General features: G+C 36.4%; 2 protein-coding genes across 2 annotated transcripts in view; one reads left to right on the top strand and one right to left on the bottom strand.

Moving 5' to 3' along the window:
• wnt6a (wingless-type MMTV integration site family, member 6a) overlaps positions 1–3,505 on the bottom strand; it is a 4,752-nt gene extending 1,247 nt beyond the window's left edge. Inside the window, exons 1-3 of the mRNA XM_073851846.1 lie at positions 3,160–3,505; positions 2,533–2,753; positions 889–1,228 (exon numbers count right to left, since the gene is read on the bottom strand). Of these exons, the coding sequence (XP_073707947.1) occupies positions 889–1,228; positions 2,533–2,753; positions 3,160–3,236 (638 nt within the window). The 5' untranslated portion in view covers positions 3,237–3,505. The remainder of the gene's footprint in view (positions 1–888; positions 1,229–2,532; positions 2,754–3,159) is intronic.
• A 6,087-nt stretch (positions 3,506–9,592) lies between these two features.
• Positions 9,593–22,371, top strand: chpfb (chondroitin polymerizing factor b). Its single transcript, XM_073851963.1, has 4 exons — positions 9,593–10,060; positions 12,599–13,166; positions 18,497–18,679; positions 20,987–22,371. The coding sequence occupies exons 1-4, from the start codon at positions 9,759–9,761 to the stop codon at positions 22,247–22,249; spliced, it is 2,316 nt and encodes a 771-aa protein (XP_073708064.1). The 5' UTR covers positions 9,593–9,758; the 3' UTR covers positions 22,250–22,371.
• The last annotated feature ends 2,779 nt before the right edge of the window (positions 22,372–25,150 follow it).

Here is a 25,150-nt window from a genome sequence, read left to right as displayed (position 1 = left end):
AGAACTAACCATGTGTGACCTTTCCAATATTTTTTTTTAGAAAATGACCAATCATTTTGCTAGACAAGACCCTTATTCCTTTGCTGGGAATGTGCAGAGCTCTTTAAAGCTGCATTGAAACTGCAATTTAGACCTTTAACCCGCTGATTCCCATTCCCATTCCACTATATGGAAAAAAATATGGAATGTTTTTCTCAAAAAACTAAGGGTCTTATCTAGTGAAACGATAGGTCATTTTCTTAACAAATTAACTATTTATATACTTTTTAACCTCAAATAGCCGTCTTGTCTCTGCGTGAACTCTGTGTAATCTGGTTGAAGACAGGGTATGTTTAAAAACTCCCATTTCATTTTCTCCTCCAACTTCAAAATTGTCCTACATCACTGCAGAAGTACCGACCCAGTGTTTACAAAGTAAATATGCAAACACCCTTTCCAAAAAAATGTAAAAAAGCGATGTAGGGCGCTGTTTTTGAATTTGGAGAAGAAAATTAGATGGTAGTCTTGAACTGGAATACACAGAGTTCATGCAGAGCTAGATAAGACAAGCATTTGAGGTTAAAAAGTATATTATTATTATTATTATTATTTATTTATTTATTTTTTAGAAAATGACTGATCGTTAGATAAGATCTCAGCTGGAATCATTCAGAGCACTTTTAAATTGCATTTTGGAAGTTCAAACTCACGGGCACCATTGAAGTCCACTATATGGAGAGAAATTCTAATGTTTTCCTCAAAAAACATAATTTCATATCGACTGAAGAATGAAATACATGAACATCTTGGATAAAATGGGGATGAGTAAGTTATCAGGAAAGATGTAAGGTCTTTTGAATAATGTCCTAATGTAAAATGCTATCCTTTTGTGTTCCAAGCCAAATCCAGAAATGTAAACGTACCCGTCTTCCTGCCTCGTTGTTATGCAGGTCAATAAGGGTCCTGATGTCACTCTTGCCTTTTCTCTGCCTGGTGTCCATGAACTGACGAGACTTCTCGTAGCCAAAGTCCACATCATCTCCGCAGCCCCCCCATTCCCAGCGCCCATCTTGGAAAGGCGAAGCCTGGATGAGTACATGCTCTGCTGGGGAGTCATGGTAAGTTTCAGAAGAACTCTGAAGAGTCACACAGCTGCACTGTGGCAGCGCTCCCTGGCTGCAGGCTTGTGTCACTGCATGCAGCACACCAGCAGCTGTGATAGCATACACAAATGCAGTTTCCCGGATATCTAGAGAACAGTTCAAGAAACTTAACTCAACAGGGGGGAAAATACAAAACCTTATATTTTGTCTCATGACCATCTGAAAAAGTGCATTATGTCATGTGAATCATTTCATGGTATGTATTTGATTATGATGTTTATCTAAACTCTTGTTTCAGGACAACACCCTCATCCCACATCTACGATCACTTAAATATCTAAAGAATTGCCACATTAACAATAACTCATTTAGCACATTCACATTCCTCACACATCTTCGTTGTCTAGACCTGCCTCAATACACCTTGACCTGCCAAAAAAGCATTTTTCCCCTTAGAGTAAAGGATTCCTCCAAGACACACTCAATCTTGGTATCAAATTAACATGTACACAACTTATAAATAGCTGTACTTTGGCAATTGGCATGTCATGTTTGGATTAAACAATGCAATCATAACAAATGAAATGTCTTTTATTGGCAAGAAACCTAATCTCAGCTTCATTTAGACACATGCACTATAAGGTATAAACTACTATCAAAAGCACACAAAGTCTACTGTTTTTTTCCTAACGTGTTATGTCAAGTAACCATTTACATGGTCAAACTGACATAGTACAATTATGCCCTCTAATGGTCATACAGCTAACTACATAGTGTTAATGAAGGCCTTCATTAAAGAGATGGTTCATTCGAAAATTTAAATTCTGTCATTATTTATTCACCCTCAAGTTTTTCCAAACCTGTAAAAGTTTATTTCTACTGTTAAACACAAAAGAAAATATTTTGAAGACAGTTGGTAACCAAACACTTGACGGTAGCCATTGGCTTCCAGTTATATTCCCTTATACTATTTTTTTCTTGTGCTAAACAGATAAAGAAATTCATACAGATTTAAAACAACTTGAGGGTTGCTTACAGGTTTGCATACTTAAAAGTAACGTAAAATACCTTTCAAATATACAAACTGAGCAACAATTTATCTACAAGAAAACATCTGACATGCCAAAAAGTATGAAACAACAAAAACAAAAACTGTCTATTTGGAAATTGTCTGTATTTTGGTCTAAACTACGTTTTAAACCCAATGAGGATTTTGCAATGATATTCTAGGAAATGATGACTCATAGTGGTATTACGAAAATATAGGAATCCCTATTACGCAGATGAGACATAAAAAGAGGGGCCAAATAAAGAATTCTGCATCATGTTGTGCTTAACATGGTTATTGTTATTCTGACTGTTAAGGCTAGAGTATACCCATTTCATCTTCATGAACTCAAAAGTTTCAAGTGTTTAAAATAATATGAGAAGCTTTTGTATTGTTCCTCACCTTGTTGCAGGATCTTGGCCAGGTTTCTGCTCTGGCTGGTGCAGTTCCATCGCCGGCTGTGGAACTGATGTTGGCATTCTCGCATACCCAACCGGGAACCTTTTGCCACTTCTTGAATTATCTCAGGCTGAGACTGGCACATGTCGGCATGTCTGCCTACCAAAGTTCTAGTTCTACGGCAGATACTATTGGGATCCATCACTAAAGGGTTGCCATCCACCCTGAATACATTTACACACAAAGACACACTCTTACACATCCACACAAAGTCATCAGTGTCTTCTATCTGAAAGTACCTGAGTGCTTTCTCCAAATAAGAAAATAGCTCTTTTTCTCTTTTCTCTCCCCCCCCCCCCCCCCCTTCTTTCATCCTTAAAGTCTTGACCCTCCCTCTTAAAGTTACTTGCCATGAACAAACCAGTTTTTTCACATCTTTCATTTTCTCTTGTTATTTAAAAAGGCCTGTTGAACCTGAATGGAAAGTCATAAATTCCCGTTTGTTCGAGTAACCACCTTTATCTAATTATCTCAAAAGAGTTTTAGAAGCAATGCTGCATTAGTTTTCAGAGAAATTTATTTGTGCAGCTCAATAACAAGAATATTATCAAGGAGGATAAAGCAGCTTACCTTCGTTGCAGAGGTGTGAGGGTCGTATTGAGGATAATAAAGAACAAAAGGACGTTGTTTTGCATTGAGAGCATCATCAAGGGATTTACATCCACAAACGGGTCAAATCTACCTGAAACTGTCCCACCGATGTGCCCGTGTTTTGTCGGCGAATTTTTTTTATAGGCATCATATCCAGCAATAATCACGAACAGGATAAAACGTTTTAAATGCACTGCTGATTAAAAGTATGTGATGCGCAAAAAAGTACGGGCGCTAGGACAAAGGAATCATTGCTGTTTTTAACTCAATCCAAAAAAATCCACTTCTTTAGTCAGAGCAAACAACTGGCATCAAATAAGCATGTTTTCCGACAGCGTTCACTGAGTAAAACCCCTGCGACTCACTTCTGAACAGCGCGTCTATCGTATCTTATTAACATCTATTGGCACGCGCGCATTCCACCTCTGTTGACGTAGCGTCAGAAAAATCCCTGTCAAGTCAAAAAGTTCAGGAGTTTGTAAACAAACGGTGCAGAAACCCTACATGACACTCGTTTAGTTGATGTAAACCCGCACAGCCCTTATTTGTTTTGGAAACAGAAATGATTCCCATGGATTTATGTCAACCAGAAAACTCGTCTCGTTTTGTTTTCGTTTTATTTCTCGTTTTCAACAGGCCTTAAATTTAAATTAGTGTTATGATGTCCAGCTGTCGTTTTTGATATGTTTTTCATAAAGTGTTCTCTTGCTTGTGTTGACCTTGGCAGTCCTCTTGGCCCTACAGCTATATCAGTATCCTGTGTTATCAGCCAGAATTGGTCTGTTAGAACATTTTCGAGCCAAACAGAATTAATTTTTAAACGTCCATGCCAAACCTTCCCATCAAATTTCAGGACTAGAGAAAAACTTAAATTGACTTTATCATCTTCTTGTTTAGAATATCAAACTTTGATAAAACAAGAGCTTTAGTCTTTCTCTCAGGGCAATCTTGGGATGGATTGAAAAGCCTTTTATGGCAATTGATATTTTATTGTATCTGCCTCAAGATGACAACATTGTTATTGTTTGTAGTACTTGAGTTCATCAGTTGGCAGACGTTTAGTTTGATGATAGACCACACACACAACATGTAAAGAGACACTTCATTTTAGAAATTTATAGTAGTTATACTAAAACAAAAGTATTCAAAGAATACTAAACCTTCTAAATATATTCATATTTTATTTAATTAGTAAAAATATACAATATTTATCAAATATACTCACCCTCTGGCAATCCAAGATTCTCGTCTGAACAGATCTGGATAAATTTAGCATTACATCACTTGTTCAGCGATGGATCTTCTGCAGTCAATGGGTGCAGTCAAAATAAGAATTGTTAAAAACGTAACATATAGGACTATTGTGAATAAGACTCTGATTTTAGCTGAAAGCAACGGTTTAAAGTTAAAAACGTCTTGAGGAATTTGTTTCATACAAACATGCAGCTTTTTGTTTAACAAGATGTTAATTGATGGACTTGAGTCATTTGGAGTACTTATGTATTACTGTGATGTTTTTATCAGCTTTTTGAACTCTCATTCTGACGGCACCTATTCACTGCAGAGTATCCATTGGTGTGCAAGTGACGCATTGCTACATTTCTCCAGATCAGTTTCAATGAAGTAGCGAAGTTGTGAAGACCCCAAGATGCACAAAAAAGTATGGGCATGAGGATAGAGAATCACTGATGTTTTAAATCAATCCAAAAAATATTCCACTTCTGTAGTGAGACCAAACAACTCGCATCAAATAAGAATGTTTTCCAAGAGTTTTCACTGAGTAAAACCTCTGTGACTCACTTCTGAACAGCTTGTCTATCGTATCTTATTAACATCTATTGCTTACTTGTGGATTATTGTAATGTTTTTATCAGCTGTTTGAACTCTTATTCTGATGGCACCCATTCACTGCAGAGAATCCATTGGTGAGCAAGTGACGTATTGCTACGTTTTTCTAGATCAGTTCCATTAAAGAAACAAATTCATGAAGACCTCAAGATACACAAAAAAATTCACCGGCACGAGGACAAAGAATCATTGATGCTTTTAACTCAATCCAAAAAATATTCCAGTTCTGTAGTGAGACCAAACAACTGCCATCAAATAAGAATGCTTTCTGAGAGTTTCCACTGAGTAAAAACCCTGCAACTTACTTCTGAACAGCATGTCTATTGTATCTTATTAACTCTTTCTCTTATTAACTCTAATCACTTGTTGATTATTGTGATGTTTTTATCAGCTGTTTGAACTCTTATTCTGATGGCACCCATTCACTGCAGAGAATCCATTGGTAAACTAGTGACATATTGCTACATTTCTCCAGATCAGTTCCAATGAAGAAACAAACTCGTCTACATCTTGGATGGCCTGGGGGTGAGCAGTTTTCTTTACATTTTTGGTTGAACTGTTTCTTTAAAAAAATATTTTTTCAACAAAACAAAGCACATGAAATATTATAAACAATAGGTTTACAATGATTTATTTTCTCATTTTGAACATAAAATAACACTTTTATCAGTAAAAGTAAAAGGTGGCATTTGTTGATTTGAAATGATTTTCATAAGCATTAACACAAAATTACTTTCACTTTTAATTAAATACAGCCTATAATTTTCTGTACTACATACAAAGGTAATTGGATACAGTTTACTCCTGGTAAGTATCAGGACGGAAACGCACAATAAAAGCATCTATGTCAATATGGACTCTTTTCAGAGTCCTGCGAATAACACTGGGTGCCTTGAAGAGGCGGAAGCCTCTGTGATCATGTGATCTGGGCTTTCCGAGGGAGGTGGTGGCATAGTGACATTATTTAGTAAACTCTGCCATGCATTCCTTGCGTTTATCCCAGAGACAGTAAACAGCCTCAGTGTTCAGATGAAAACTGTGAGCTGTGAATGAACAATGCCTGGCTCAGGGCCCCATACACTATGATGGCTTACTGTGAATACCGCAACTGTGGGTCTGGACAATCATCTCCATCCACTCGGAAAGGTCTTTGACCTTCAGATTTAGCCCTATGGTTTTATTCATTGTACTTTTTTTGGTTGAACAAGTGGACATTTGGGGGGAAACAAATAAAACAGTTTCATAAAGCATCCTTGGTGTTATTTAGTTTTTCAGTTGGTCGCTGCACCTCACAGAGGAATCTAGATCTTATATTTTTCATATATAATCTTGTATTATATAAAAAAATGAATGCAAGTTCTAAATCATTTGTAGTTTTTCTCTCAGCATGTGTCTGTGTTCACATTATTCTTTAAAACAATGTTGCGAAGCATAAATGTATCTCTATAAACGGCACTCAAATAGTACACCCTATTTCTAAAAGTGATGGGGCCATTTGAGGGCACTCAATTTAATGAATTACTGCCACCTAGTGGAAAAATAAAAAGACTACATACTGCAGTGAATAGTTCTGTTGTGTTTGTCCCTTTTTAACATTGTCTGATGAAGTTAGCTTCAGCTAACAGTTTGAGAGCTTTGCACTATTAAATTTAAGGCACTGTTGAAAATTACAAAGCTGGTAAATACACACAATCACATCAAATATATACTATTTCCAAAAGCATTATGTTGTTTCTTATAAAAGGCGCTTTAAAACATTTACCATTATACTCTCAAAGTAATGATTACCCTTGGGAGAACACTTCATGCTCCACTTCATCTGCAGAAAGTAAAAGCGTAACAACCCCAACCCACTGTCAGAACATTTACTGTTTTAACAACCACATACAAGGAGAAAAATGTTTTCTCTGTATCAACCGTGGGACAGAAAGACAGGGCAGCACAGCTCTGGGGAGTCCACTGTGTTCTTCAGTTGTAGCTGCAGGCATGCAGTAGAAGGAACAGATGTGATGCTCCAGGGGAGGACAGAATGAAAGAGAAAGCAAGGTCTGGGTTGTGTTTTTCTGTGTATTGCACTATGTTTGTGCATATATGAAGTCTGAGAGTTGTATAGTTATTTGCCTGTGGACAGTGGATTTATGGGAAAAGTTAGTGTGTGTGCAAAGGATACAATGATTGTGTATTTGGAGATAATGTGACTGACAGCTCCTGTTATAGGTACCAAAAGCTATTTATTTAGCTATTTTAAGGCAGACAAATAAACATTTAACTTTTGGGGTAAAGTATGACTCACACAATCAAGTTAATGCATGTTGGATGGCAGAAAAGGATTTTCTGAATCAACAAAATTTCATTTGTTGCATTTACAGAAAACTCAGTTATATGTTAAACGAAAACATTTTGATCTACAAAGATCACAATCAATCAGTCAATAAAAGAGTATGAGCCAACATTTGAGAATTTTTTTTAAGTGACTATTTACACACATCATCTGTTGTATGTAAGTATCCGGGCATTTCCTCCGAAGAGGCAAGGAAGGCAGTGTCTCCTCAAAATATTAGAACATGATACAAACGTAGTACAAAAATAAAACAACACTAATATTACACAATAGAACATTAAGAAGTGCAAATCTTTCGTTTTTCTAAAGGAACATTGTCCAACAGAGACACAAGCAGGTACAGTTACAGTGGGAGTCCGCGTCCCTCTCGCCTCCCCTGAGCCCATTGAGTTTTAACAGACCTCTGGGAAAGTCATGTGGGAGGAGGCAATGCCTCCATTGCGATATGATTGGATATGACTGGTTATGTTTGGCTGTAATTGGTTTATGGGATAAATCCCGCCTTCTTTTTCTGTGTTTTGCATTGGCGAATCAGTCTGATAGAAGAGATCATTGTACCTATTTTTTGTGTGTTTGTGTTAATTTTTTTTTTGTAATGAGTTATTGACCTATCTCTCAGAAGAAAAAAAAACTTAAGTTAGAATATGTATTAACAATATGTATTATAACTCTAACTCCTGTATTCAGTTTCTGTATATTGGTAATCTTTTATTATACTTGCCTATTGTTTTATTCACAAATATACATTTTTGCATAAGAATCCAATGTCAATTATTTTGGTTAATTATAATTTGGTCTTTGATGGGCATAAAAATCATTCAAAAGTCAAAAATTGTTTTCAGTATTCAACCTCATATAATTTCCTCCTTCTGGTTTATGTTATTTGTTTGTTTGTTTGTTTCTTTTTTAGTTTTTTTTAATTTATTTTACTTTCTATCTTGTATTATATTTTATATTTTGTTCTCTATTGTTTTTGAGATTGTTATAGTTATGTACATATTCTAGCATTAATAAACTTTTTGATATTCTGACACTTTGATATAAGTATCCACTTATGTCAAAATTAGAATTAAAATGGCATGAAAACATGATCTGTGGGAGTTTTTAGTGAGTAATCTTCTTAGTAAAATTGAAAGCAAATCTGTTTCTGTGACCAATATTTACCTAGCTTTGATGAAAAAGTCAAAAGATGGTTAAAAGTTAGCTATTAATAAGAATAGTTGAACAAGTTCACAAATAAAATACATTGTTTAAATTGTTACTGCCTTGATTTATTATTTTAATAAGTGTAAAATTCTTAAAAACACAAACTTCATTTGATTAGATTCATATGTGGCTTTATATAATATTGATTAAATTGTTAATGTAAAAATATAAAATAGAGTTGTTGTTGTTTTCCTGATTGTGCAAGTACACTGCAAAAAAAAATGTTTTTCTTACTTAGGTTGTTTGTCTTGTTTCCAGCCAAAATATCTGAAAATTCTTAAATCAAGAAGGAATTTCTAGACGAGTAAAATAATCTTGTTTTCAGAAAAAAAAAAAAAAAAAAGTCTAAATCAAGTGTGTTTTTGCTTGTTCTAAGCAAAAAATCACTTAATTTTGGCTTGTTTTTTTTCTGAAAACAAGAAAATAATTTTTACTCGTCTAGAAAATCAATCTTGATTTAAGAATTTTCAGATATTTGGGCTGGAAAAAAGACAAAAAAATCTAACAAAGAATTTATTATTATTATTATTATTATTATTATTATTATTTTTTTGCAGTGTAATGTTTATTTAACCAAGAAAATGTGACTGGGGCATGGGACAAGTTAGCCTACATTCGATTAAAAAAATTTATTTACATAGGCTTATTTACATAATAATATATGCTATGTATCATAGCCTATGTGTTTTTCATTTGTTCAATAATTTGTTCAACTAGTTGTGTGTGCCCTTGCTTTAAGCGTCCACATGTAGGATTACATTCGTGGTCTCAAACAGAATGGTCGCCCTCTAGTGAGACATAGAAAGAGCATAAACTTTCCAGGTCAAACGCGGTTTCCTCGCAATATCCTAGGGCAAACGACCAAATTCGCTTTTACCCCTAAATTATAGCTGGAGTTAATGATAGGTTTGTAGCGGTCTAGCAGATGGCGCCTCCTCCGTCCATCCATGCCTCTGTCGAATGGCAGTAATCAGCGCTTAGAATTTGCATTGACTGACGTCTGGTTAGTCAAGGGCGGAGTCCGGAGCGATGACACGTCAGAAGGCAACAGAGACAGTCACGTCTCTCTTTATAGGTGAGAAGAGAGAGAGCGACGCTATTCCTCATCCTCGTTCTGCTAAAAGCATCTCCTCGTTGTGCTGAGGAGCGGACAGTTCACCGTTTACTGCCGCCGACTGAAAGCATGAGAATTGCAATGTTAGTGTCTCTCATCAGGCCGACCGGGCCGATTATTGTGGGCATCTCTCTGGGATTCACTCTGAGTCTTCTCAGCGTTACCTGGGTGGATGAGTCCTGCGACTCTGAGTGGATGGGAGCCGCCGACGAGATGCTTATAGGACAGCCTGGGAGCTCGAAAGGGGCCCGTAAACCTAGTTCGATATCCTCTGGCACAACTGACAACGGAAATCTCGACGAGGATTTTGAGCCCAGAATAGTGCCTTATAACCAGCCTGCCCAGGAAGGTCCTCCAAAGAAAGTTTTTAGGTAGGTGTAGCACGGAGCTCCACCAGTGATTCTATACAGAGCACATCCTGACTGAAGTCTCTTGGGTGTGTTTAAAGCATACATGAATAGCTGGGATTACTTTGGAAAGAAAAGAAAAGAAACTAATGAGTCAAAATTGTTTAATAATAATGATGATAATAATAATAAATAACAGTATCACAAGCAGATTTATTTGTCTGGAGGTCTTCTGCTAAAGTAAAGTTACCTGGTTTGTCTTTTATGTACAAAAGATAGAACTTTAGTAGGACACTTGCTATTTAAAGAGCAAAGGCTCTGATCTTGCCCCTTGGCCTCTGGAAGCTGATGCAGCCTGATGATGTCATCAGGTCACCTAAAGCATGCTGTCGGTCACGGATCAGCGGTTTAGTAATCTGAACTACAATGAAAGCCTCAGCAAGTCCTTAGATGCACATAAACAAACATCCATCATAGGGTAATGGGGTAAATAATGTAAGAATCTAATAATAATTCCAGCTATTGATTGATTTATTGTATTTCAAGTGGTGGGTAATAAAGTTACTAGAGTCGTATAGTAATTACTAACCAGTAATATTTAGTTTAATGGATTTTCCAGCCATTATTAAGCATTGCACTTAGTTTGACACACTATTTCTCTGTTAATAATGTAAAGCTGCTTTGACACAATCTGCAATGTAAAAAGCGCTATATAAATAATGGTAACTTGACTTGACTAAGCATATAGTTTAAAAGAAAATGTCAGACAACAATAGATATAGAAATGATTTTCTCTCTCTTCTGCTCAAGTCTGTTTATTTGATCCAAAGTACAGTAAAAAAATGAAATGTTTTTAGTTTTTAAAATAACTGTTTTCTATTTGAATATATTTTAAAATGTAATTTATATCTGTGATCAAAGCTACATTTTCAGCATCACTACTCCAGTCTTCAGAGTCATGATCCTTCAGAAATCATTCGAATATGCTGATTTGCTAACTTTTATCATTATTATTATTATCAATATTTAAAACAGTTGAGTACATTTTTTTAGGACTTTTTGATGAATGTAAAGATCCAAAGATCAGCATTTATCTGAAATAAAAAGCTTTAGTAACATTATGCACTGTACAATTCAAAAGCTTTTTAAAATTAATTAATTATTTTTTCTATAGTTCTATTAAATATAGAAATTAATACTTTTATTTAGCGAGGATGCTTCAAATGTAATATCATCAAACGTGATGACAAAGACATTTATAATGTTACAAAAGATGTCTATTACAGATAAATGCTGTTCTTCTGAACTTTCCATTTATCAAAGGAACCTGAAAAAAAGATCTACTTAGCTGTTTTTAACAGAAAAATAATAATAAATGTTTTTTGAGCAGCAAATCAGAATACAAGAATGATTTCTGAAGGATCATGTGACTGCAGCAAAACAGTTTAATAGTGCAGTTAAATAGTACAAATATTTCTGATATTTGATATCAAATAATTGTACTGTTTTTGCTGTACTTTGGATCAAATAAATGCAGGCTTGGTGAGCAGAAGAGTCTTATTTAAAAAAACAATAAAAATGTTACTGTTCAAAAACATTTGGTTGTTAATGTATCAAAGTGGGTTTATCCTTCCAGCACCTCAGGCCATAAACAGGGCAAAACCCTGGATGAATGGCTAGTCCTTCACAGGGACAAGGAATCTAAAGTTGATTAGAATGTATGAAATATGACATAGAATAACTTCTGCAGTTTGAAGTCAGAAGAAAAAAAAATCTGTCTGGAATGAACACACAACTGCCTGTCAATTCTTTTCAGTTTGTCAAAGATTTATCCTAAAAGAATAAGGGAAAAATTTAAATACACATTATCAATTACTATACTTTGTAACAAATCATTTAAGCATATTTTTAAATGTAATATTTCAACATAAACCCTATTGTTGTTGTTACTGTGAATTTCAAAGAATTTTTATGCTGTACTTTTTCAAGAGCGGTGCATAGTGAGTAAAGAAGTTCAACCTTCATGGTTTTCACTTAAAATGAAGAACAGAAATCATTAACTAATAATCCTCTTCAAGGTCGGGAATCTTGTTTGCCAAAACATCTTTATTTCCTCATGTGTGTCTAACTGAACACAAAATGACAATTTAAATGTTTAGAAAAGAGATTTTAGAGTGGAAAATCATTTTTGTTGAATAACTTTAGGCCTAAACTTTAGCCAAAATGTTCTTCACACAAACCTACTACTTTATTATGAGATTTTATACTTTGGTTTGTCCTATTACTAGTATGAACTGTCATATGGAAAAAGCTGAATGAAAATCAGTTTGTGTTTATGGGAAAAATTACAGTTGTGACATGAGTAAATAATGACACAACTGCTGCCTATTTAGGACACGTCTGTGTCTGTGTGTGGTAGGTTATAAATGGTTGGCTTGGTTTATTTGACCAACTGACACATCAAACCCAGCTGGGCTTGTGACCTCCTAATGTAACTGGGCTGTGATTTATTATTCTTTACTCATCATATTACTATTTTATTCTCAATCATTCTCTCTTTAGAGCCAAGTATGCCAGCACAGAGCTTGGAATTCGTGAACGTCTCTTTGTCTCAGTATTTACTTCCAAAACCACCATGAACACTTTAGCTGTGGCTATCAACCGGACCCTCAACCACCATCTGGATGGTCGGCTCATCTTCTTTACAGGCACTCGCAATCGTAAACTCCCTAATGGAATGTTTGTGGTGGCCCATGGTGACGAGCGTCCAGTTCCAAACATGTTCCAGTCTGTCCGATATCTTCTAGAACATCACATTGCTGATTATGATTGGTTCTACTTCATCCAGGACGATACCTACACCCAGCCCGAAAGGCTGAAGACCTTAGTAAGCCACCTGAGCATGGACTTTCAGCTTTACATGGGCCAGCCTGGAGAGTTCATTGGAGGTGAAACCCAGGGGAGGTATTGTCACAGTGGACCAGGGTTTCTGATATCCCGTGCTCTACTTCTCAAGCTCCAGCCTTTCTTGGAACAATGCAGGACTGACATTGTAAGCATCAGACCTGATGAGTGGCTCGGTCGCTGTATCATTGATTATGCTGGCATGAGCTGTGTGGAGGAATATGAGGTAAGTGGAATTTGGTTTATGACTTATATGCAATATTTTTATGAGCATTTAGAATTGAAAATTCTGTCATCATTTACTCAAACTTATTTTGGAAAAATAGATATTCTAAAAAAATATTTCAGCTGTCATTCTTCATATTATGTCAGCGGGGTACAGAAGAAATTAATTTAAAGTTTGTAACAACATAAGAGTTAGTAAATGATAAAAGAATTTTCATTTTGGGTTGAACGACACCTTTAAATCCAGGTATGAAAACAAAAATCAATCAAAATGTCATTCTTTTTCAGTTGTTAAGCTTTAAATATGATCAACATAATAGTTCAGCCAAAAATGAAAATTTGTAGACAAATTACACACCCTCAGACCATCCAAGATGTAGATGAATTTGGAGCAGATTTGGTGAAACTTAGCATTACATCACAGTACAGGATCCTCTGCAGTGAATGGGTGCCGTCAGAATGAGAGTTCAAACAGCTGATAAAAGCATCATAATAATCCACAAGTAATTCAAACAATTCTAATCCACCAACTAATGTCTTGTAAAGTGAAATGCTGAGTGTTTGTAAGACATATTCATCATTAAAGGAGAAGTTCAGTTCCAGAATGAAAACTTTCTGATAATTTACTCACCCCCTTGTCATCCAAGATGTTCATGTATTCTTCAGTCGAAAAAAAATTAAGGTTTTTGAGGAAAACATACCAGGATTGTTCTGCATATAGTGGACTTTAATGGTGGCCAACGGGTTGAAGGTCCAAATTGCAGTTTCAATGCAGCTTCAAAAATCTCAGCTGAGGAATAAGAGTCTTATCTAGCGAAACGATTGGTCATTTTTTAGGAAAAATATAAATTGACATACTTTAACCACAAATGCACATCTTGCACTTGCTTGACCTCACGCATTACATTATCACGCAGGTGTGAAGTAGGCAAAGTACTGACCCAGTGTTTACAAAGCATATGTGCAAAGAAAGTCAAACGCGTTTTACAAAAAAGCTAAAACAATCATGTATTGAAATTGCAATTTGGACCTTCAACCCATTGGCCACCATTGAAGTCCACTTTATGGAGAAAATTCTGGGAATGTTTTCTTAAAAAAAAAACTAATTTCTTTACAAATGAAGAAAGAAAGACATTAACATCTGGCATGACATGGGAGTGAGTAAATTATCAGGATTTTTCATTCTGGAAGTGAGTCATCCTCTCACATCATTATCAATTAACATACATGTTCAGAACTATTTTGGACTGTTTTCACTTGTAAACAGTGCTTGATCTGTGCATATTTCTCTCTGAATTTAGATGAGATGACTTTCACTGGAGAAAGCAATATGGATAGAGGACTAAAAGCATCTAATTTTTAACAATGACTATAGATTTGTTTATTACAACACAGCTTTTCACTTCACAAGACTTTAACTGATGAACTGGAGTCGTGTTGACTACTTGTGGATTATTGTGATGTTTTTTATTAGCTGTTTAGACTCTCATTCTGACGGCACCCAATCACTGCAGAGGATTCATTGGTGAGCAAGCAATGTAATGCTAGATTTCTTCAAATCTGTTCTGATGAAAAACAAACTCATCTACATTCTGAATGACCTGAGGGTGAGTGAGTTCTCAGCAAACTGCTTTTTTGGGTAAACTATTCCTGTAACTAAATTGAAATTAAATTAAATTTAACTTTGTTTCTGTTTTGTTCATTCTTGTTGGTCATTCTTTTTTAATGAAATGCACTAAATCTCAATCAGGATCAGTTCTGCATCTGCTTCTTCTAAACTTGAAGGCAGTTACATTTCTCATATCATGAGATTCCAATTAGGCACAGGGTAAAATTAGTATCCATCCCAGGGAAAATGTGGCTGAAAGAGCTGTGTACCGAAATAAGCTGAAGGAAAGAGGGGGGATTGGGGGTGCTCAGAGCCTGAACTATGTACAGATCATCCTGGCAAACTCTAAAAACAGGCCTGTGCTGATAAAGTAGACTTTTCATGTAGCTGGTTTCCCTTAGTTGGCAATGTTTATGCTGGTCACAAATGACTACATTTTTCACCTAGGGTCTCTAGTTTCGACAGGAAACCACATTACCCAAGGGTCCATGCTTTATTGAGAGGGTGTGCTGTTATAAATTGCAGGGCTCGATGCAACAGGGAGTCCAAATAATCAATAGTTCACAGTATTTTTTAAATTCTGAGGCAGGTACATTGATACACAAACAAGCTCACAGTCATGTGAAAATGTTCGGTGTATGTTCAAAACATGTATTGCACGTAATCCACGCCAGAGACAGTATAAAACAGTATATGTGACCCTGGACCACAAAACCAGGCCTAAGGGTCAGTTGTTTTGAGGTTTATGCATAATCTGAGTTTCCATTGATGTATAGATAGATATTATAACTATTTGAAAATCTGGAATCTGAGGGTGCAAAAAAATCAAGATATTTAGAAAATTGCCTTTAAAGTTGTCCAACTGAAGTTTTTACCAATGCATATTACTAATCAAACATATAATCAAATAATTAAATAAATATTTTTTTTATACACAGTGGTGTGAATTTTTTTTTTGCATGTTTGTCACACTTTAATGTTTCAGATCATCAAACAAATGTAAATATTAATCAAAGATAACACAAGTAAACACAGCATGCAGTTTTTGAATGAAGTTCGCTTCAGCTTGAGGTCACAAACAGATGGCCGGACATTGTCCTTCAGGATTTTTTGATGGACAGCATAATTCATGGTTTCATTTATCACAGCAAGTCTTCCAGGCCCAGAAGCAGCAAAACAGCCCCAGACCATCACACTACCACCACCATATTTTATCTTTGGTATGATGTTCTTTTTCTGAAATGCTGTGTTACTTTTACACCAGATGTAATGGGACACACACCTTCCAAAAAGTTCAACTGTTGTCTCGTCAGTCCACAGAGTATTTTCTTGTGTCTTGGGGATCATCAAGATGTTTCTGGCAAAACTGAGACAAGCCTTTTATGTTCTTTTTGTTCAGCAGTGGTTTTCGTCTTGGAACTCTGCCATGCAGGCCATTTTTGCCCAGTCTCTTTCTTATGGTGGAGTCATGAACACTGACCTTAACTGAGGCAAGAGAGGCCTGCAGTTCTTTACATGTTGTTGTGGGGTCTTTTGTGACCTCTTGGATGAGTCATCGCTGCGCTCTTGGGGTAATTTTGGTTGGCCGGCCACTCCTGGGAAGGATCACCACTGTTCGATGTTTTTGCCATTTGTGGATAATGGCTCTCACTGTGATTCGCTGGAGTCCCAAAGCTTTAGAAATGGCTTTATAACCTTTTCCAGACTGATAGATCTTAATTACTTTCTTTCTCATTTGTTCCTGAATTTCACTTTTTCACACAGGGCCATGTGGGTTTGGATTTTGTTTTCCCTTAATTTAAAAACTGCATATTGTGTTTACTTGTGTTTTTTTTATTAATATTTAAATTAGTTTGATCTGAAACATTAAAGTGTGACAAACATGCAAAAAAAAAAAATCAGGAAGAGGCCAACACTTTGTCACACCACTGTATTATATATTAATGATAGGAAATTTACAAAATATCTTCATGGAACATGATCTTTACTTAATGTCCTAATTATTTTTGGCATAAAATAAAAATCAATCATTTAGACCCATACAGTGTATTATTGGCTATTGCTACAAATATACCCGTGCGGCTTAAGACTGGTTTTGTGGTCCAGGGTCACATATGTGCTTGGTAATGGCATAAGTGTGATAAGCTGTAGTTTGTGAGTTAATGTGTTAAATTGGATTGTACATGGGTAATGACTGCTGGCTTATTTAAAAGCTTTGGCATAGAGATGAAGGAACACCTTTGCGCTCTTTATAGCCTGATCTGATTGGATTCAGGTCTTCTGCATGACTTACACTGCAAATCTGCATGACCACTGAAAAGTTTGGGGTCAGTAAGTTTTTTTTTTTAATGCATTTATTCAGCAAGAATGCATTTCAGAATTTATAAAAAATGACAGTGATTATGTTAGAAATGACTATATTTATACAGAATAAATGCTATATTTTAAATAAATGTACTAAATCACCATAAATCAGCACTAAATCAGAATATTAGAACGACTTCTGAAGGATCATTAGAAACTGAAAATTGGCTGTGGAAAATGTTGCACGTTATTACACATAATTATTTAATTAATTCATTTATTTATTTAAAACTGTTATTTTAAATTGAAATAATATTTAACAATATTACTGTTTTATTGTATTTTCGATCAAATAAAGGCAGACCCCTCACTTTCGAACAGAACAGTAGTGTAGATACTCTGAACCACGTTTCCTACAAAATACATCTGTAACCCATTGACAGAGGATTCATGTTACAGGGACACAAAAATACGACCGTGATTTAGTTGTACTGTAAATACAGTCATAAATGATACAAAGGTTAAAAAAATACAAATTTTGAATAGCTATTTTTTTTGTCACAAAACAAAACCTTTGTAAGTTCAGTTGTAGGTTAATGCATAATCATTGTAGATTCAGATTAATTAAAAGTTGCTGTAAAGTTGAAATCAATAAGTAAAGAATCAATTACACAGTCACCTGTCAAGAGGTTCAGATTTAAGTTTAGAGTTTAGAAAAAAATTCATGGATGGATCCAATTGTGACTAACAGTTATAGTATCTATCTAGGATGTGCTACCAAGGTTAGGAGTTAGTATTTGTTTTAGTGTTATGTAGGCAATCAGCACAGCATGCACTTAACTGGTTTAAGAGAAAAATTATGCATTGAAAACAGATGAAGATCACAGAGAAATTAAAATCACTGGCTCTCATTAGGTGAGCTATCAGTCTCATACAGAGGCAGCATATCATTAGACTGGGTATAGGACAGTCTAGTTGTTCAAATTTGGACCTTCTGGACTTTGACGTGAAAAGCAGTGACCTGAACATAAAGCATCAGTAATTCACACAGACCTGAAAGTGCTTTTTAGATACAGCATAAAACAAGTGAGCGTCCAGAAACCAGGATTACTTTAATGGAATGATGTACTTCTTCTGCTGCTGAGCCACAAAGTAAATGACTTCCTGTTCTCGGCAGGCCAGCTGCAGACCTGCTGTGATTTGTGCAGTTAATTAGCATGGTTACAACAAGACATTAAACAGCATTACTGCAAATTGCAAGGGTCTGCTGACTAAAGCTGACCAGAATTAACCTAGAGGTGCTGTCTTTGAAACTGTGACCACATTCTTGTTACAGTGCCGAATGTTGAGGCATGTTAAAAACACAATACATATAAATATATTCATGTACAATAACATATTGTCTTGCTTTATCTCAGGGCCTGAATTATAATTATTTTACAATGGAAAACAATTTGGACCTTTCCAGAATGGGGAATGATGGATTCCAGAACGCTCTCACCGTTCATCCTGTGACCAGTGCAGAACTTATGTATCGTCTGCACAAACATTTCACAGAACTAGAACTGCAGAAGACTTATGAAGAGATCGAAAAACTACAGGTTAGATTTTACAACTTCTTTACAACAGCAATATATAAAGAGTTCAGATGCAAAAGCCTCTAAGTGCAATTAAAATTAAATACCTGAACATAAATATAGGAGCCTGAAAAAAATCCTCATTTGAGATTAAATTTTCAGATGGCACTTAGAGGCGTTTGCATCTGAACTCTTCATATATATTTAGTTTGCCATGCTTTATTTAGCTCTTTATTTTGTATACTTTCTGCATGCATGACATTTCTTTAATAATGATTACAAAAAACATTAAAACCAGCATCTGTACTTTTTTTTAAATTCATAGTTTTTGAATGCATGCTACATTACCTACAGCTTGTCACTGGGGCACTCAAGGCACCTCAAAGGTAAAACTTTCTACTTTATCTCCCCAAGAGTGTTCTAAAGAAGAACATGATCATGACATTAGACCACATTGTGTTCTTCACGCCACAACCTCGCTCTTTGTCTGGGACTGTGCAGTGGGTGTAGCCAAAATACTGCACAAAGCGGGAATGATCAGTAGAAACAAGGTCTTTCATTCTGGTGCACAGTTACAGCCTACTAAGATGCAGGTTCTCTCACAAGCAAAAGTTTTCAACTTGCAATCAAATTTTAGAAAAAATGACAGCACAGCAGAGCGCAAAATGTATGGTTACATAATGAAAAGTGTCGGAACTTATGGAAGACCGTTTCCGACACTGAATAAATATTTTAAAATGTTACTGCGACTTTTCAGCTGGCAGTTCTGCCTTGATAGAATTGCATGATATAAACTTGCAATTGCGAGTTATAAAATCAGAATTGCGAGATATGAAGTAACAATTCTGACTTTTTTTCTCAGAATTGCAAGATATAAACTCACAATTGTGAAAAATGAAGTCAGAATTACAAGGAAAAACAAACTTTTTTCTGACTTCTGACAAATGTCAGTTTGCATTTTGCAATTCTGACTTCTTTCTCACAATTGTGAGTTTATATCTCACAATTCCGACTTTTCTCTTGCAATTCTGACTTTTTTTTCTTAGAACTGCAAGATAAAAACTTGCAATTGCGAGTCCATTTGGGTAAAAAAAATACTGATATGTTCTCAAAATTGCGAACAGTGAGTTTATATCTCACGATTCTGGTTTAATAACTCACAATTGCATGTTATAAAATTAGAATTGCAAGATATAAAGTCACAATTCTGACTTTTTTCTCAGAATTGCATGATATAAACTTGTAATTGCGATAAGTAAATAAAGTCAGTCTAATAAAGTCTAATAAAGTCAGAATTGCGAGAAAAGCAAGCTTTTTTCCTGACATCTGACAAATCTGAGTTTGTATCTTGCAGTTCTGACTTTTTTTCTTAGAATTGCGAGATAAAAACTCGCAATTGGGAGTTAGAAAGTATGTTTTTTGTGGAAAAAAGACTGATATGTTCTGAGAATTGCTTATTTAACTCACAGTTGTGTGCTATAAAATCAGAATTGTGAGATATAAAGTTACAATTCTGACTTTTTTTCTCAGAATTGCATGATTTAAACTCACAATTGTGAAAAATTAAATTAGAATTTCGAGAAAAACTAACTTTTTTCTGACATCTGACAAATGTGAGTTTCGCAATTCTGACTTCTTTCTCACAATTGTAAGTTTATGTCTCGCAATTCTGACTTTTCACTTGCAATTCTGACTTTTTTCTTAGAACTGCAAGACAAAAACTCGCAATTGCGCGTTATAAACTCAATTTTTGGGGTAAAAAAAGACTGATATGTTCTCAAAATTGCGAGGTTATATCTCACGATTCTGGCTTAATAACTCACAACTCGCAATTGCGAGTTATAAAGTCAGAATTGCAAGGTAAAAAACTTGTTTATATCTCACAATTCTGACTTTATTTCTTAGAATTGTGACTATTTCTTAGAATTTGTTTATAAACTGAATTAAATTGAATTAATGTCAATTTAATTTTTAACAGTTTTCATTTGCATGACTTTTCAATTTCTAGAAATCACACTTTTAAAATTAGCCCTCAGTATATTCAGGTTCTTTGAAAGTAAATACAATTTAAAAAAAAGAAGAAGAATTTTTTTTTTTGTCATCTTGAATCCTCCAGCCCCCTGGTTAAAAACCACTGATCTAAAGGGTACTATACTACACCTTAACATACTGACATGTTCTGTTAAAGAACTAATATGTACTTTTTTAAAGATTATTTAAATGTATGAAGGTGTACTGCCCCAGTGACAAGCTTTTCCCCCTAAAGATAGTGTATGTGTTTGTTTTTATAACTTTTGTCAGCTTTTCATGAATCTTACTTTTCCCCCTTAGTCTGAGATAAAGAATGTCAGCGAATTAGCAGTGGATGGAAACAAGAGTGCTCTGTGGCCCATCGGCATCACACCTCCCTTTGAACCCAAGAGCCGTTTCGAGGTACTGCGTTGGGACTACTTCACCGAAGACAACCTTTTCTCCTGCGTAGACGGAGCACCTAAATGCCAGCTCAATGGTGCGGATCGTGATGACGTGACTGATGTCATAAGGGTTGCTGTTGAAGAGCTCAACAAAAAATACAACCCTTTTGTACAACTAAGCACTCCACGGCTGGTGAACGGTTACAGGCGCTTGGACCATACACGAGGGATGGAATACACCTTGGACTTGAAGTTCCAAGCCACGACTGAGTCTGGTCACCAGAAATCGATCGCACGCCGTGTGCACCTTGTGCGACCCCTTAGCCAGGTGGAGATTATCCCCATGCCTTATGTCACGGAGGCTACACGAGTCCATGTCCTCCTGCCCCTCACCAGTTACGACTCCCATGCAGCCCTGCGCTTCTTAGATCACTGCTCCTCCAACTTGTTTGAGACCGGTGAGAATGCAGTTCTTAACTTCCTCTTCATCTACGAACCCACCGAGGCCCAAAAAGTTAGTACAAGTGACGTCTTTGCAGAGGTCAAGGCTAAGATCACTTCCGTCGAGCACAATTATCCCAGCGTGAAGGTGTCTTGGATCAGCATAAAAACAGAAAGCCCAGGCATCCTGCGGATCCTGGATATTGTATCTAGGAAGCATCCGGTGGAAACACTCTTCCTCCTGGTCACAGCTGACACTGTACTCAACTCAGAGTTTTTGAATCGCTGTCGCATGAATGCTATCAGTGGGTGGCAGGCTTTCTTTCCCATCCATTTCCAAGAATTTGACCCTAGTGTGGCTTATCCAGACCAGGTTCCTCCTGCCTCACCAGACCTGGTCAGGGAAGCGGGTCACTTTGACCGATACACTTTTGAGGAATCGTGTTTCTACAACTCTGACTACATGTCCTCACGGACACGGATGTCAGGTGACTTGCAGGAGAACGAGGAGCTGCTGGAGAGCCTGGATCTTTATGACATGTTTGTGCAGTATTCGGGTCTGCATGTGTTCCGTGCTGTCGAGCCTGCTTTGCACCAGGTGTACCGCAACCGGACTTGCGATCCTCGGCTAAGTGAGGACGTGTTCCACCGGTGTTTCCAGAGCAATCTGGAGAGCCAGGGGTCACGTTCCCAACTCGCCATGCTAATATTTGAACAAGAGCCAGGCAACAGCACCTGAGGAGCTTCTGAAGAAGCAACTGTAGACTGGCTAACCGCTAGCAGCAGTCCTTGTCCAGTTTAGCATCTGTCAACTAGTTCTCTAGTAAAAGCTGTTTGATTATCTTACTGAAACCAAAGAGAAATGTTGACCTTAAAGACCACCTTAAAGGTGGAGTTATGCCCAAAGTATATTTCAGTTTTTACAGATTCTAGCACATGCTTACAGCTGAACTCCATAACCTTTAAAAAGTATACTTAATTTGATAGCATTTGTGAACATGGCCACTTGTCACATGCATGCTAGAAAGTTTTAAGTTTAAAGAGTGTCTGTGCTATTTCTCCCCAGGAACTGACAGATTAAAGGGTTAGTTCACCCAAAAATTAAAATTTAGCCCATGATTTACTCACCCTCAAGCCATCCTAGGTATGACTTCCTTCTTTTTCTCTTCACCAGGTTAAAAGAAGTCCAATAAAGTGCATCCATCCATTATAAAAAGTGCCTCATGCGGCTTCCGGGGGTGAATAAAGGACTCCTGTAGCGAATCGATGTGTTTTTGTAAGAAAAATGTCCATATTTAAAATGTAATAATCACTTTAATCTATTTTGCGCTCACTGTTGTACACAGAAGCAGCTCTGGGTGGATGACGTTCAGAAGTGACGAACACGGATGTGCAAGATCAAAGATCAAAAAACAACGGTCTCGAATTAGAAATACAAAACGAGGATTTGTAAAAAAGATTGTTGGAGGAGACTGGTTTCTTTGCTAAAGTAAGGAAACTTTGCTTCCTTTGCCTCTGTAAACAAACGTTGATTTTCACGAGACTTACAAGCTCATGCGCATAGCCGACGTCCTACATCATCTGCCCGGAATGGCTTCCGTGTACAACAGTGAGCGCAAGCTAGATTAAAGTGATTATTAAGTTTTGAATATGGATATTTTTCTCACAAAAATGCGTAGATTCACTACAGGAAGCCTTAAATCATCCGTCAGAACTGTGTGAGGCACTGTTTATTATGGATGGATGCACTTTATTGGACTTCTTTTCACCTGTTGAAGAGAAACACCCGCCTCTTTCCATGATAAAGCTTGAAAGAGCCAGGACATTTTTTAATGTAACTCTGATTGGATTCGTCTGAAAAAAGGAAGTCATATACACCTATGGCTTGAGGGTGTGTAAATTATGGGCTAATTTTCATTTTTGGGTGAACTAACCCTTTAAAGGAACACTCCACTTTTTTTGGAAATAGGCTCATTCTCCAACTTCCCCCGAGTTAATTAGTTGAGTTTTACGTTTTGAAATCCATTCAGCCGTTCTCCTGTTCTGGCGATATCACTTTTAGCATAGCTTAGCATAGATCATTGAATCCTATTAGACCAATAGCATCACGTTCAAAAATGACCGTAAATAGCCAAGGAAGTAATAGTCAAGGAAGTTTGCTGCCGTAATATGGCCGAAGCAGGAGCAGTAATACCACGCAGCACATGTGCAAATGCTAAACTAGCTGGGAACTCATTTCTGATAATACTCCACCTGCTTCGGCCATATTACGGCAGCAAACTTCCTTGACTATTACGCCGGAATGGAAGTGCAGTTCCTAATCTTATCAGCCTAGAAACTCGTAGCTTTGCATTTCCGCCAGTCTTAGTACACGATATAACTACAGAAGAGTCAAGTTTTAAATAGGACAAATATCGAAACTCGTTGGTCATTTTTGAACGTGATGCTATTGGTCTAATAGGATTCAATGATCTATGCTAAGCTATGCTAAAAGTGATATCGCCAGAACAGGAGAACGGCTGAATGGATTTCAAAACGGTACAACTCAACTTATTAACTCGGGGGAAGTTGGAGAATGAGCCTATTTCCAAAAAAAGTGGAGTGTTCCTTTAAGCTAGAGTTGCAGGTATCTCTTAACCTCCTCACACAAGTGCTCATCAACAGGGGCATCTACTGTTGTTGCCTTCTCCAGTGGTTTGATGTTGTTGTTGTTGTTGTTCTGTCGCCTACTTTTTTCTGACTGTGAAACAAATGGCCGGGGCCAGTGTTGCCACCTTGTGGACAAACTTATTTGTGCAAAAAAAATGCAAGGCGCACATGCAACGTAAGTGTACAGAGTTAATCTGGTTAGAAATATATGCCAGTGTACATACAGTATGCACATACTAATAGAGTGCGATAGCTCAGTTCTGTAAGTACTGTTAATTTTTTTAACTCTGAAAAACTCTGTTAATTTTCTCCATGGGAAATGTCATTTTTAACAATAACTTTTAAACCTTTAAAAACATCTGTTCGAATTTTAACTTATTTTTCAAATAATCATGTTTAACAGTGGAATTTGTGGTGAAAAACTACATTACACATGATGCTGAAGAAAAGTCCACCAATCAGAGAATCTGACATAATTAGGTCGATCTCTCTATGCTCTAGTAATACTTAAATATTTGTGTATATATGCATATTTTACAATAAATGTAAAATACATTGTCAACTTTTAATAAATATTGTATTTTTAATTCACGTCATTCATAATGCTTCATGTGATTATAGTTCATTCCCTCACTAAAGCTATTATAGAGGGGTGGCTAAAATGATTAGAACATTAGTATTTTCACCATCTCAAATGTTAAAAGTCACTTCATTTTGCAAACATTCATTGTAATAATCCAGTGAGATTTTTGTTTGCACAAGGAGTCTGACAACAGCTAGTGCTCCACACAGAGATCTGATCTCATCATTATCCAGTCTGTTTGGAATGACATGAAGAAACAGAACAAACTGAGACAAACTAAATCCAGAGGAACTGTGGCAACACCTCCAAGATGCTTCAAGAAACCTATCTACAAAGCTACAGTAATGTTAAAAAGTTAGGCACTTGCATAAAAATGCTGTAAAATGAGGAGGCTGTCAAAAATAATGT

This window comes from Garra rufa, chromosome 12, assembly GCF_049309525.1.
Source record: "Garra rufa chromosome 12, GarRuf1.0, whole genome shotgun sequence".
NCBI lineage: Eukaryota > Metazoa > Chordata > Actinopteri > Cypriniformes > Cyprinidae > Garra > Garra rufa.
This window is presented reverse-complemented; position numbering and strand designations above follow the sequence as displayed.